This window comes from Cyprinus carpio, chromosome B25 (genome assembly GCF_018340385.1).
Source record: "Cyprinus carpio isolate SPL01 chromosome B25, ASM1834038v1, whole genome shotgun sequence".
Taxonomy (NCBI): Eukaryota; Metazoa; Chordata; class Actinopteri; order Cypriniformes; family Cyprinidae; genus Cyprinus; species Cyprinus carpio.
The window spans coordinates 7,608,999-7,622,165 of record NC_056621.1 but is presented as its reverse complement, the minus strand read 5'-3'; the positions used below and the strand labels follow the sequence as shown (position 1 = coordinate 7,622,165).

General features: G+C 36.4%; 1 protein-coding gene across 1 annotated transcript; it reads right to left on the bottom strand.

Moving 5' to 3' along the window:
* Window positions 1–531: 531 nt before the first annotated feature.
* On the bottom strand, window positions 532–11,946 carry accs (1-aminocyclopropane-1-carboxylate synthase homolog (Arabidopsis)(non-functional)). The gene is made up of 15 exons (XM_019068634.2): window positions 11,028–11,946; window positions 8,772–9,388; window positions 7,414–7,473; window positions 6,917–6,987; window positions 6,708–6,777; window positions 6,514–6,580; window positions 5,899–5,996; window positions 5,696–5,773; window positions 5,516–5,616; window positions 4,902–4,991; window positions 4,107–4,152; window positions 3,875–4,016; window positions 2,320–2,462; window positions 2,075–2,228; window positions 532–1,963 (listed from the first exon to the last, which is right to left on the bottom strand). The coding sequence occupies exons 1-15, from the start codon at window positions 11,632–11,634 to the stop codon at window positions 1,554–1,556; spliced, it is 2,754 nt and encodes a 917-aa protein (XP_018924179.2). The 5' UTR covers window positions 11,635–11,946; the 3' UTR covers window positions 532–1,553.
* Between the last annotated feature and the right edge of the window lie 1,221 nt (window positions 11,947–13,167).

Sequence of the window (13,167 nt, the reverse complement as noted above, 5' to 3'; positions counted from 1 at the left end):
GGGCTCACAGGAAACCCATGAACATGGTTATTTCCTGTTGCTTGCTTTCTGCTACAGACCTCAGGTCAGCTTTGCTGTACTCTCACCAATACAAGCGAGACTGTGGCATCTGATCTCAGGTCATTGTAAAGGAGCAACATAACGCAATGAAAACATAATTCAACATAAAACATTTTAATTGACGATTGATTCATACGTTCAGTCAGGAGCCCTTAAAACATTTAACACCAATGAAGATCTCAAACAAGGCATTTTCGTTGGAAGCTGAAAACTGATAAGCAACCATATGGTGGCATTTTTTTTTCAAAAAGGCATTTTTAAAACAAATTCATCTTGTAAAGATAAGAAGTGTCAAAAAGTAAATAAACATCCACTTTTATCCTGAAACTGACAGCCAAGTCAATAACCAAGCCCAACCGCCCCCCCCCCCCCTCCAACAAACTCTTAAAATTATTTAAAATCAATTTAGAGGGGTCATATAATACATTATTTTTCCCCTGAAGTTTACAGTTAATGTTAGTATTTTTTGTGTGTGTGTGTGCTTTGCCTTTAGGACTTTCATATAAAAACTAGCATCAGGACTTTGTATTTACACATGGGTGGTCAATAAAGTTATTCTTCAATAAAAGTCTCTTTTCAAAGCTGAAACTGATTTCAGCCACTCAAACTTTTAAGATCTGACTGAAATGATCAGGGATCTAGTTAAAAATGAACATCTGTCTCTCGTTTCTAATGTTGGGATCCTTTGGAAGGACGTGCAGAGTTGTAGGTGCTACACACAGTTAGAAACACTGCAAAAAATGCTTCTTAATGAGTATTTAATTAGTTTTTTTTTAGTAAAATATCTAAAAAGCCTTAAAAATAGATAAATTTACTTAAGAAACAACACTTCATAAAGATACAAAGACTTGTCATAGACTCCCTTGAATAGCATTTTGTCTTGCTGCACTATCAAATAAAACATACTTGTATTAAAGATATATTATGCAGTACAGTTTCTTAAGTAAATCCTTCCTGTTTTAAGATTTTTTTAAAGATATTTTTAATGAAAAGTCTCATTTAAAAACTAATTTTAAGAATAAAATTCATTCATGTTTTTATATATATATATATTTTTGCAGGAAATTGCAATGAGAAGCAAATTTTAGGTTCTGAAATTTACAATATATTTCCCTTATACAAAATTCTAATAAAAAAAATAATAAAATAAAAATCGATTCCTCACAATAAGACCCCTTTAAATCAACTCAAAGACAATAGATTGGATGCTTAGAATTTGATATGAGCGCAATTAAAGGGGCAGTCTCCAATTACTGTGACAGCCAGGGTAATACTTAAAGTACAAAAACATCCAACAATAACAACATTTTCATATACTGTTGTGGTGATTCTCCATAATTTTTTCAATCTCTAATTACAGGGATCGCCACTGTGTTGTTTCTGCAATTAACAGAGTTTGCCTTTAAACTGTACATAAGGTGAAAGTTTCTTTCATTAAAAAAAAAAGTATTTGACAGTTGCGTTGCACAAACTTGTTTCTATCAACTGTTACTCTATTTCCTGGCTTTATCGAGCAGGTCTGTGAAAACATCCAATTGTGTTGGGTCCTGTCCAGCAGCTAGCTCAGGCTTGTACTTCTCCAGCCAATCAGACGTGTGGATCTGCTGTCGCAGAGTGCCAATCAGAGAGTCCAGACTCTCTGAGCGGATGTCGGATTGGCCGTTAATAACTGGAAAGTTCTCATCAGCCAATGAGACAGGCTCTGTCTTAATGTGTACTGTGTCAAGTTTGGTTTGAACGCTTGAGGTCTTGAGTGTCTTGTCTTTGCACTCATCTATTGTCTTAGTGTCTTCCCTCCTCGCTGTCCCACGGCTGTCATCCTGTTCGTCACTTGTTGTCCGTTGTTTCTCAAGCACTGAAGAGCCCTGAAGTTCTTCTAATGCATTTTTAATCCTCTGCATACCTGTAAAACAAGGATTTGAAAGGAATAAATGCCATAATCACATCTTGTCCCACTCCATAGGAGACACTACAAGAATACAGGAACTGAAATGGAAATGAGCGATCGACAGACCTAGTTTTAGTTTGTGCAGCTGATCAGTGAAGATGATTCTGAACCAGCCTGGAGACACACAGCTGAAGGCCTGACCGCAGCTCAGCAGAACCTTGTGCTTGAGGAAACACCTCCACAGAGACAGCTCCTCAGCAAACGTCTTCTCACTCAGATACTACACAAACACCAAAACGTTATACAGAAATCGGCTGAACTTGACTGATTTCAAGAGTTTGGATGCAGAAATCGGTTCTGAAGGTGCTCACCTTGCTCAAGTCTGCCCAGATGAAGAAACCCGCACTCCTGTGCAGGAAAGGTATGTCCAGTTTCTTCAGCTCTTCTGTCATGAAGCTGTGAGCCTCTCTTAGCCTGCGTCTGTTTTCGGGAAGGAACTCACTATTCAGCCAGTCTGGAAACACCAAGAAATCTCCTTCAGTTAAGTGCTGTTGTGAACAAATCATTCTTGTCAATGAATCAATCTAAATGATCTGTTCATGAAATAGACTGTTACTGTATTTCAGTTTAACTCAGTGACTCAAGATACAAATCATGTTCTCACGCAGTGAAAAAAAACATTGTGGAGCAAAGAGAAAACTGACAACACGCCAACAGACAAGACAAAGCAGCTTACTTTAGGTATGAAACAAAGGCTCAGCTTTCAATTTGTTTCATTTAAGAAATTCAAACAATAAATACTGTTTTGTGGCTCTTTAATGTGTCGTGACAGATCGCAGTAGCGCCTCAGTTCAAGTGGCACGTGAAGCAATCATATCTTCCTCTTTACTAGTTATAGCATGAAATAAACATGAATGAACATCAGAAGTTATCGTTTCAATCACGGAAAGACGTCACTAAACACCATTTTTCAAGATAAAGTTCATGTCTGGTTTGTTTGTCATAAAAAAAATGGCAGATTCGGCCTGCCTGTCAATCAAAATCCCTGTGAAGGATAAACTGCGCAACAGAAGGGAAGGTTATCAGTGAATAATGAATTAAATTTTGGTCTGTTTATTATTTAAAGCAATTGTACAGCTTCAAATATAGTCATATAGACCATTTTTATGATACATTTGCTGTGCAATCAGTCCTAATTGATCACAATTACAAAACACACACTGTGCAGTTAAAAGTACAAACTTTAAGAAGGAATCAAGCCAATACACCAAAATTGTAGTATTCTTAAAAAGCACATAGTGCAAAAGGTTAATGGTACATTTACACGACAACAATGTACTAAAAAAAGTTGATTTCTTTGCATTTTAAAAAGTTTCACATATACAGACAAAACATTGTTGTAAATTGATCCCCATTCACACAGAGCCATGAAAATGACTAAAAATGCTGTACTATGCATGCCAGAGCCAGTAGTTGGCGATGTCACTTCGTAAAGAAGCACTATGCGCCTATGCACAAACTTATAAACTATACATGTACGTATGCATTTCCACAAATTTGCATTTTTTTTTTTTTAAGTTTACATGGAGACAATAACAGTATGGTTTTAAAAAACTTGCACTTTGAAATCTGTTTTCAAAAGTTTACATTTTCAGGCCCACAAACACAACTGTTGTGTAAATGGAAGGCCAAGACGACGCATACACAGTTTTCCATTTTTAGTCATGTAAACACCCCCTAAGTCTATAAAAGCATAGAAAAACAAAAACAACAACCAAAAAAAGTACACTATCCTTTTGACAGCATGGTTTGGGACACACTAACACTACTTTTACATACTAGACAGGATGAAATGTTTTGGATTTGTGAATTCCAAATAGTGAAAAACTGACAAAACATTGACAAAGCCAGGGAGAAAATGTGTACCTCTGTCTCTGAGAAGCTGTGCCATCTGGTACTGTGTGGGTCCTGGGACTCCATGGAAGCAGCCAAGCTGATCCAGGGCCTGAACCAAATCTCTATTCTCAGAGTAGACCATGCCAACTCGCATTCCTGCCATAGCAAAGTCCTATATGCATACACAACAACATTTGAATGCAATAAAGCAATGCCAAGAATCTGAGGAAATGCTTTTCTCACAGTTGAAATAATGACATACCTTACTGACGCCCCACATAATGTGGGTTCTTTGGGGATCTGGCAACCTGTGGAAAAATTTGTGGTGATTAGTTCAAGCAATATCCACAGGTACCTAGGGCTGGACGATATGGCCAAAATTTATATCATGATATTTTTCTTAATTTCAGTTGATACAATATAATTCCGATATCGATTTGAACAAAATTTTAAAAAGCCTCAGAAAAACTGCCGAGAACGCCCACAATGGATGTCTGTACCTACAAACTTCAGAAAAATTAATTTGCCAAATCTATAAAACCTCCTCCTATAAAACTATACAATATTTTAGAAATAAAAATGGTACAAATAAATTAATGTTCACCTTTTATTTGTATTCAGCCTTCATCCAAACAAAAAAATGTGAAATCACCGTCAAATAAACAAAAAGCCAGTTAAACCGCCGAAAAAGACTCTCATACTCACCTTATTAATATTAATGTATTTAACTTTAAAGTATAAAATAGGCTGATTATTCTTATAGATTGAAACAAAAGTGCTTCAGCCAGGATAAAGAATATGAAAAGTGCTCAGAGTTGCTGGAGAAAACAGAAAAAAGCGAAAATGCAAATTCTTTCCGCCAGCAGGAGGCGCTTTTGGAGCGGCAGAAACATCGTTTTCCCGGGTAATGGCTGTACACAAAGTGCTCTGCTCACAAATGCTACTTTATCAGATAAAATGAAAATGACATTAAAACTTTTCTGGAGAAAACTAGGCAAATTAGAATTAAAAAAAGCACAGATATAAGAGAGAGAGGGTTTATGTGCATGTCTCTCACCCATCCAAGCTGAGAACACTGTGGAATGTGTCCGTCTCGTTGAACACGGAGAGCATGTAAATCTCATCCACGATCACATGAAGCTTGTGCCTGGAGCAAATGAGAGAGAAAGAATGAATAAATTAGTCCCGCTGAGGGCAGAAATTAAAATTCAAATGACATTTCGTGAACACAAATGTAATTTCTCGTCAATAGCGTGCAACTTAATGAAGCATGTGAAAACATTTGGAAGACAAAGTGCGATCACAGACCCATAAGTCTGGCAACCAGAAAGTTTTTCATAATTTACTCATCATCATGCAATTCTAAAACTTTTCTGCAGAATGCTGTTTTTCCTACATATAATAGGATGCCAAGCTCTGAAGTGCATTTTTGATACTTTAATGGTAGTTCTTTATCTCTGCTCTATAAATGTTTTTATCATATGGAAAAAGAACAGCATAAACATTCTTGAAACCATCTGTTGTGTTACATTAAACAAAGTTATGTGGGTTTTGTAATAACATGCCATTAATATTTCTGTAGTGATAAAATGTCACTAGCTTCCAGATATTACAGATCTGAATGAAACAGTGGCTTTGGTTCAGTGCTTGTAAGAAACAGTTTAAACTCACATTTTAGCAAACTGTAGAAAGCTGATCAACTCTTCAGACGAGTACACTTCTCCCAGAGGATTGTGGGGGTTTAAAAGGATAAGGGCTTTGATGTTCAATCCCTATATAAAGAGAGTCATACGCTGTGAGTTTCAAGCGTGTACACGGTATGTTTAAGTAAAAAATTAAATAAAAAATAACCTCTTTTTTGGCTTCTTTAAGAGAGTTCTCCAATTTCTCAACAGTTAGCTGGAACGGTCTGACATCACTTCCTGTGGGCTGTACCAACACAATACAAATTCAAATAGAAATATAAGATGTATAGCTTCAAGAAACAGCAGAACACCACTATAACATGCCAATGTTAAATTATGAAATATTACGACTGGACTTTCGTTAACCACCTGACTGTAAAGTGGCACATGGTGTAGTTTGACACTGCTGTACAAGCCCACATCCTCCGTTATCACACCATAGAAGGGTGACGGGATGAGAATGGCATCTATAAAACACACACACAAAATCAGTAACATTTAAGACATGTACAGCCATTTATCAAAAATGGTTTGATTGTATCATAATAATAATAATAATAAAAAAAATTCTCAATTCATAAAAAGGTTAGGTAAATAATAGATTTTTAAATTGTTTAGTATCCATATCCAAGGCTTTCAGTAAATTTTGGTAGTAATGGGTAGTAAATAAAAAACAAATCAGCATATCAAATCATCATAATAAAATGTTTTCTGAAGGATCATGTGACACTGAAGACTGGAGTAATGATGCTAAAAAATTCAGCTTTGCATCAAATGACTAATAAACATTTTAAAATGCATGAAAATGGAAACCAGCTCTTTTAAATTGCAATAATAATTCACATTATTTCCCTTTTTCCTGCTGTTTTAATCAAATCAATGCAGCCTTGGGGAGAATATGAAAAAAAAAAACAAAAAAAAAAAAAAAAAATGAAATTAGACATGAGACCAGACATATTCTGTGGTGACCAGATGGTCTGATACCTTCTGGGTCACAGAGTGTAGCTGCCAAAGCCGAGAACAGAGACCCACAACCGTTCATAACAACGACCTGCGAAAGAACCAAAGGAAATAAGCATGTGGTCTGAATTTCTCTTTTAACAGAAAGAGGAAGACTAACAGAAATAATACCATACAAAAATACAACACTGATGTTGAATAAGCAGAAAAACACTCACGTTCTTGGGTTTTAGCGGTTTGGGAGAACGGCAGTAGTGTGACAGGAACTTAGCAACTTCCTCTCGAAGGCTTTGGGGAAAAGAAGATCAATACTGTGAAATGAAAGCTGTGAATGGGATTTTACACAAACGTTGAGAGTCAAACTAATTATAAATTTTCCAGAAAAGCAAACACAGGGAAAAGAAGTTAAGGGAAAATGGTGGCTTACAAACTGTGGCCTTTCCAGTCGGGGTATTGTAAGAAAGCAGGTTCAATCTGAAGCATGTCAGGTCGCATCAGCTGTTAGAGATACCAAGAATCAATCAACAATGTAATATCCAGGCTCAATTACAACTTTCTACATTTCTGTGCATTTAAAGGTTTTTAAAGTCTTTCTTGTTGTAACAACACTAAAAAGACAATGTGAGTGGGGCTTGCCTGTGCAAAACTCGACAGGGTGCTGTAGATGGTTGCTAGGACATTGGTATGCAGTTTCTAAGGTGTTCTAAATGGCATTTAGCTTGTTTTAATTCAGTTGCTATAGAGTGTTTTGGGTGGTTGCTCAATGACCAAAAGAGCACATTCTTCAAGACTCCGTAATAGTGTGTTATATATTTTAATGGGATTTTTTTTTTTCTCCTAATTTTATTGCCCACCAGGCGTAAATCATCGCTAATGAAAAAGGATCTCTACTAATGAATGCTAAACAAGTAAATCACATCTTACTCTTTTCTGCAGGAGGTCAAAGCACAGCTTGTTTTCACTGGTTCCTAAGTTTATAATGCCCTGAAATAAATAATATTAAAAACCACAGCAAATTAACACAAAGCAGAAGCTAGATAAACACCAAAAAATGTATTCAAATGAGCAAACTACACATATTTGTTTATGAAGTCACAAGAGACGTGTGGCCTCTGCGGTAACCAAAGCAGTGTCTGTAAAACTAAGACTTGGTTTGTCTTTAACATCAGAAAAAATGAGTACACTTATACAGAGAATGAACTAAGCGAGTGACTGTGGAGATTAATATATTTTCACAAACGTTCTCTAATCTAAACAGTTTTTTCTTGAGATCATCTCGAATTAAAATTGAATATTGTTTAAGAAATGAATGACGGAAATTATTTAAAAAGGAACATGAATTTGTCACACTGCAAGATGATATAAAATTAACTAAATAAGGAAAAGAGATGATTAAAATTGTACAAAAAAGGCCAGGCACAGTTACACTTTAATTGAAAATTCAATATTTTAACGATTTTATTTAAACTAGGTTTTATTTTAACCCCCATCCCACCACAGGTATTGTCTGGTGATTTTGTATGGTGCAGTAAAATGTCCCTTTTTTTTTTTTTTGTCTAGTCAGTCATTTGTTCATTTCTGCATAAAACATGCAGTATACATTTTTCTTGATTTGGAAAAATAAAGATACATTTTTTACTTTTATATACCTACACTACAGTTCAAAAAGTTTGGGGTCAGTATTTTTTTTTTTTTTTTTAAAGGCTGTATTTACTTACAGTAAAAAAAATAATCTTTTCGAAATAATATTACAATTTTACATAAACATTCTAAGATATTTTAAAATGCTATTTATTCATGTGATGGTAAAGCTGAATTTTCAGCATCATTACTCCAGTCTTCAGTGTCACATGATCCTTCAGAAATCATTCAATCTGCTTATTTGCTATTAAAGAAACATTTATTATTATGATGTTGAAAACAGTTGTTATTTAATATTCTAGTGAAAAATGTTTCTTTGAAAAATACAAACCCCAAAAGAGCAGCATTTATTTAATTTGCTGCCACATTTAATCAATTTAAAGTGTCCTTGCCAGATTAAATGATTAATTTCTTTTTTTTTTTTTATCTTACAGTAGTGAGAGTATAAAAAAAGTATAGAATTTATCATATATTTTCCATATCCAGACCAAAGTACACTACAATTCATGCAGAAATGTTCAAATGATTGAAAAAAAACATCTTACTGTAGTGTATACCCACTGTATACTAAATTAAAATACAAAAACAACATCTGCAATGATTAATAATAATAAAGCAGTACTGTTTCCAGGGAGACTAACATGAGGGTTTGAATTCTCGTCGTGCTTGTTGGCGTGATACTGATTGAAGCCTTCCTGCAGGATTCCCTGGTGCAGCCGCATGCTATTGCCACGGCGGGAAAGGTAGGGGCTGTACTGGGCCGTCTGATCACCCCAAGGCATGCTGGGTACAGCTTTGGCACTGCTGGATAACATATAGGGGAACAAGGTTTGTGAGGTGCTGGGCACCCCGAGCGTTTCCCTGCTGGTGGAGGCACTCTGTTCTTCCGTCCCACGTGATGAACTCAGGACTTTGGTCAACATGGACATGAGACGAAACTCATGTTCTCTCTCCTGCTTCGCTCGTCTCTCCTCCTGCTGCTCCCTGCGCTCCTCGGCCCGCGCCTCCTGCCGCATCCGGTCCTCCTCCAGAGCCAGGAAACGCTCTTCTGCTGTCTGTTGCCAGCTTAGATATCCAGCCAGAGCATTCGATAACACCCCATCGCCCCCACGTCCCACTCGCCGGCGCTTCCTCTGATGGAACGATCCGGAACCCCCTTCTTGGTCGCCATGGCTACCTCCATCTCTCATCACAATGGGAGCTGTTGCCGGGGATACACCCGCACCGGAGGAGCCGGTCATGTTCTGGTCACTGCAATCTGTGGTGTGATATCATCAGATATTAAACATTCAATCAGTCAATCAGAGATAAAAGACCAAATAAACACTTCATTAAAAATTAACTAAACAATTCTCTCAACATTTTATTAAAGCGACAGTTGGTGCGATAACATGCCAGTGCTGTAAAGAACATCTGTGCTGCTGAAAGTAAAGCACTGGATGGAAAATCACTGCCAACAGCAGAGACACAACAAAGGGGATGGCATAAATACTGCAATAATGCCTGTGCACCGTTAAACCACACAGACCTTCTAAAGAAATATGGATAACATCAGTTAAAACTGGTAGGGCAGGCTCATCTTTAATCGTTATCTTGATTATACATCCATGCAATGCTATTTTTGCACTGATGCGATGAAAATATTATAAAGAGTTCCTGAAGGATAACTGATAGACCAAGGTCACAGGTTTCATGCACATACTAATGAAATGCACAAAAACAAATAACAATAAACATGCCGACCAAATGCATAAAATATACGCTACCATTCAAAAATCTGTGGCCAGTAAGATAATATCTTAATTTTTAAAGAAACTGATACTTTTATTCAGCAAGGATGCATTAAACCGATCAACAGTAAAAGTAAAAATAATTTTGCAAAAGTCTTCTAATTTAAAAAAAGCTGTTCTGTTTAAAACATATCACAGTTTTCCCCCAAAAAATTAAGCAGATGCTTTCAACAATGATAATAATAAAAATTGTTTCTTGAGCATCAAATCAGCATATTAGAATGATTTCTGAAGGATCATGTGACACTGAAGACTGGAGTAATGATGCTGAAAATTCAGCTTTGCATAATAGGAATACATTACACTTTTAATATCCATTATTATAAATTGTAATATTTCATAATTTTACTGATTTTACTGTATTTTTGATCAAATATACGCATCCTTTGGTAAGCAAAAAAAAAAAAAAAAAAAAAAAGTATTTCAAGAACATAAAAAAAATAATTATTACCAACCCCAATCTTTCAAATAATGTTGTACTGTGTTAAGCAGGTAGTGTTTTGTTACTGTTTCTCTGTAGTTACTGAAGTCAAGAATTTTTTTTTATATTATTTAAACATGAATTAATTTTTTTTCTGCTTATAAATTGTATACTGTTATTGGATATTGTGCTGGTTTAAATATGTGACCAAAGTAACATTTTCTACCTGGCTAACCAAGATAATGGTTTGTCAAATCAGTAATTGTCAAAATGAAAATAACCTGTGATAAATGTTAGATAGAATGAGTTGTATGCATGCCATCATACAGCTGTAATGAACAGCTGTATCATTTCCAGGTGTTATTGCAAATTAAAAACACTAATATGTTTATGTTCATATATGTTCATATTTATATGTGTATGTTCATATGTGAAAAATAACTGTAATACAATTGTGGCGGGCCAGTGAAAATGCAGAAAGGGCGAAGAAAAATCTGAACAACTTGCCTCCAAAATATGCATTTACATACTCACTGATCTATCTATCTATGCAACAAGAGTCTGTAATATGTGTATACTGTGTAGTAGGCCTACATCATGCAGATGATGTTAGGTTTCTGTTGCACTGTAACGTGTATATCTATTTCTCCATTCCTCAATCCATATCAACAAACTGTTCGGGATACCTGATGGGGAACAGATGACATGCGTGTTTCCCTGCTCTCCGTCCATCTCGGTGTTCTCCTCTGTGTTTGGACCCGCATGTTTGTGCTCAGCAGCGCCTGCTTCTTCATCCTCATCAACAGGTCCGAACTCATAGAGCATCTCAGGCGGGCCCACCGCTTCATCATCCGAGCTCATCACCTCCGTCTTGATCTCCAGAATCTCACCTGTTCTGGGCGGGTGACCCGGCGCCTCTGACCCCTGCATTCCGGTTACCTGGTTCGTCACCGTGCCGCCCCATAAAGGCAAAGTCGAACCGGAGGTTGCGGCGGATCGGTTGCTCTGCGCCCTTTCCATCAGCTCGTAATACCTCGCGGATCTCAAAGTCTTCTGCTTGTACTCCAGCTTCAACTTCTTGATCTTCTCCCTGCATTGATCCCCGGTCCGATTGATGCCCTTCTGCCGCAGAGTGCTGGCGATTCGGTTGAACACATGCTGGTTCCTGAGGCAGGTCACTAGCTCGGTTTGGACCGGCACGTCCGACCAGATCTGCAGCAGCTCCAGCACCTCTGGCTCGGACCAGTTGCTGCCGCGTTCGTACTTTTTGCCGTAGACGTGAATCAAATGCATTGCAGCACTACAACTAAAGCTACAGTGTTATGTTTATAGACTGCTGCAAGTATGTTCACGCATTGGTATGGTGCCGAATTTGTAGGACTAAAAGCAAGTGCATTAAAATATTAAAACTCCAACGTGTGGGTTACTGTGATCAATCATCTAAAACAAGCGCTGGTACTTTACCCCGACCGAAACCAGATCCCTTTACTTTCTAATAACAGTCTCGATCGTGCATTTTCTGCCCGATGCTTTTGTTCTTTATTCAAACAAGTCCTGATACATCCGGGTTCACGGCACATGCGTGCTGCCCTTATTCCGGGATAAATTTGGACCGTGACAACAAAGAACGGCGCTGCGCATGCGCTGAACGAGGAACGTTGAAGCAAGAGACCCATTTGTTGCATAGGCGCGCCATCTAGCGTATACACTAGTATTATTAAAACATTGCATGATATTTATTTACTCTTTTACTTTTTTTTATTATAAGTGAATGTTATGAGATAAGAATCAAATTAACACACACACACAAACACATGTGTTTTACGTTACTTTAGTGTGTCTGATATTTAACACATTACATTAAGGTACCTTTTGTTAACATTAGTACATTAGTTAACATTAACTAACCATTGCAATACTTCTAAAGCATTTATTCATCTGAGTTAATATTAATTTCAACATTTACAAAAACATTACTGAATACAGTATTAAAATGTGTTTAGCCTACATTATTTGGACATGAGCAAACAAATATCAGTTGTAGTATTTTAATTAATCAACGTTATCAAAGACTAATAAATATTGTAACAAATGTATTGCTTATTGTTAGTTAAGTCAATGCATTAATAAATTGAAACACATTTTCTTATGGTGATTCTCATTATTGTTATATAGATACTATTTCTGTTACACTTAGCATAAATGAAAAGCAATAAAACAAACTCCACCATGGAGTATAAATCATTTATGATTGAAATAATGTATTCCCCCTTAAGTCCATCCTTTCAGTCCTAAACAAGAATGAAAGTGTAATGAAAATAAAGCATTCATTTTTTATTATTTGAGGAAGTTGCAGGCTTAAGACGTGAACCCACACTGACTTTTTTTTTTTTTTTTTTTTGTGATACTATGGCAATAAAATAAAAAAACAAACAAAATCAGCTTAGCAGGAGCTTGGTTCAGTGAAGATGAATCCTTGAAGGAAATTTTGTTTTCATTCGTGACCTGCATGCTGCTGCTTTCGCTAATATATTGACAAAACTATTGACAAAACTGTAAATCTAATATATGTCTTTCAAAGCAAACATTATGCTGATTACATTCGGCTCCCAACACTAAGAAGGATCCAGCTGTAATCTGATTCATTCACAGCAATGCAAAATCTGTCATAATTTATTTATTAGTCACCATTCACTTTCATTGTGTACACGTGCATTGAAAATGAACAGTTCCTAACATGAACAGTCTTGCAGCATTGGTCAGAATAATCATTTCTGGATGAACTGTTTCTTTAAGAACGTTAAAAATAAAAAATAAATAAACAAA